Below are 1,539 nucleotides of genomic sequence, written 5' to 3'. Positions count from 1 at the left end.
GCGCACCTGGATGAGGCACTGCAGGGGCCGGCCCGCGTAGCGGATGCTCCGCTTCCAGTCCTTGCTGCTGGCTCTCCCGGCCATGGCTTCGAACTCCGTGGGGCTGTACCAGTTCTCCCCCTGCTTGATGCATCGGCCCCGGCCTCCTGGAACGAAGGACGGCGGTTCCCGCCTCCTGTCGGCTGGTCCCAGCCTGCGGGACCTCACCCACTCCTGCATGGACCCCAGCTGCGGGGCAGATCTGCCCGCGTCCTGGATCTGCAGCCACTGCCCACGCTGCCATGCTGAGCTCGAGGCAGCTGCCCAGCCAGAGCCCGCTGCCTCGGGTCCCCATCTGAGCCAGGAACAGGCACCTCGGTCCCGCCTCTCCCTCGCCTGGGTCACCGCGCTTCCTGGTTCCCCACCACCACCACCACCCGGACCTCCTGGGGAGCCCGTGACTTCGCCTGTGTCCTTAACTAGTTTGCGGGCCCAGGCTTGCCGTGGGGCTGCCACGCAGGGGTCTCCGATGCGAGGCGGCAGGGCCTGCCTACCTGAGCCCAGCCGGTTCTTGTAGAGGGTGCCGCTGATGTTGCGGCAGCGCACGGGCAGCTCGCTGTCGTACACCGACGGGTCCCAGTTGTACTTGCTGCCCCCTTTCTCTTGCCCGGGCGCCAGGGGGGTGGGAGGAGACTGAGGACCTTGGCACAGAAAGCATTTGGCGGTGAGACCCCGAATGCGCCGGGTGGAGCCAGGACGGTCAGTGGCCTCGCTGAGTTCCCACAGCGGGTCCCAGGCGGTCCCTGCAGCACCGCCCTCCCCTCCAGATGAGGCCCTACAGGCAGCTCTTCCTCAGCCCGGAAAAACCCCACTTAATAACATTTGCTGTTCCAGCCCTGGCTGGTGTGGCCCAGTGGATAGAGCATCGGCCTACAGACAGAAAGGTCCCGGGTTCGATTCTGGTCAAGGGCACATGCCTGGGTTGCGGGCTCAGTCCAACTTGCAGGAGGCAGCCAATCCATGATTCTCTCTCATCATTGATGTTTCTATCTCTCTCTCCCTCCCTTCCTCTCTGAAAGCAATAAAGATATGTTTTAAAAAATAACAATAATTGCTATTCCAAACTGACTACAAAAATAAGCAAGTCAACCCCAGGATACACCCCACGGGCTGTGGGGCGGGCGGGCCGTACCTGGGGTGAGCGGAGCGGCCGGCCCCTTCAGCCCCGTGGTCTCCACGATGCTCCCGTCCGTGTGCACCACGATCAGCGTGGCCTTTTCCGCGTTCAGGCTGTCCCCGATCTGCAGGGCGGTCCTGCCGGACTAGAGGGGAGGGTGCACCCTAAGTCGTCTCGGGGACGGCCGCGGGGGTGTCGCCTGGCGCCCTGGGGCCTGCCCCTGCCGCGAGGTTCTCCCTAATGTCACCACGGGGACGCCTGCCACGCCTCGTGGGTCTCTTTCAAAGATGTCACCAAAACGTAAACGCAGAGCCTACAACGAGGAGAGTCGATGCCAGGCTGCGCGGCCCCGAGCTCACTGGAGGCCGCCCGCGAAGCTACAC

General features: G+C 64.3%; 1 protein-coding gene across 1 annotated transcript in view; it reads right to left on the bottom strand.

Moving 5' to 3' along the window:
* The window catches only part of DEAF1 (DEAF1 transcription factor), a 17,248-nt gene that overhangs the window by 15,142 nt on the left and 567 nt on the right, over positions 1-1,539 (bottom strand). Inside the window, exons 2-4 of the mRNA XM_005859256.2 lie at positions 1,172-1,301; positions 534-680; positions 7-146 (exon numbers count right to left, since the gene is read on the bottom strand). Coding sequence (XP_005859318.1) covers positions 7-146; positions 534-680; positions 1,172-1,301 — 417 coding nt within the window. The remainder of the gene's footprint in view (positions 1-6; positions 147-533; positions 681-1,171; positions 1,302-1,539) is intronic.

Source organism: Myotis brandtii, unplaced genomic scaffold, assembly GCF_000412655.1.
Source record: "Myotis brandtii unplaced genomic scaffold, ASM41265v1 scaffold1236, whole genome shotgun sequence".
Lineage (NCBI taxonomy): Eukaryota > Metazoa > Chordata > Mammalia > Chiroptera > Vespertilionidae > Myotis > Myotis brandtii.
Note: the sequence above shows the minus strand (reverse complement) of the source record. Positions and strands in the feature narration are given on the sequence as shown.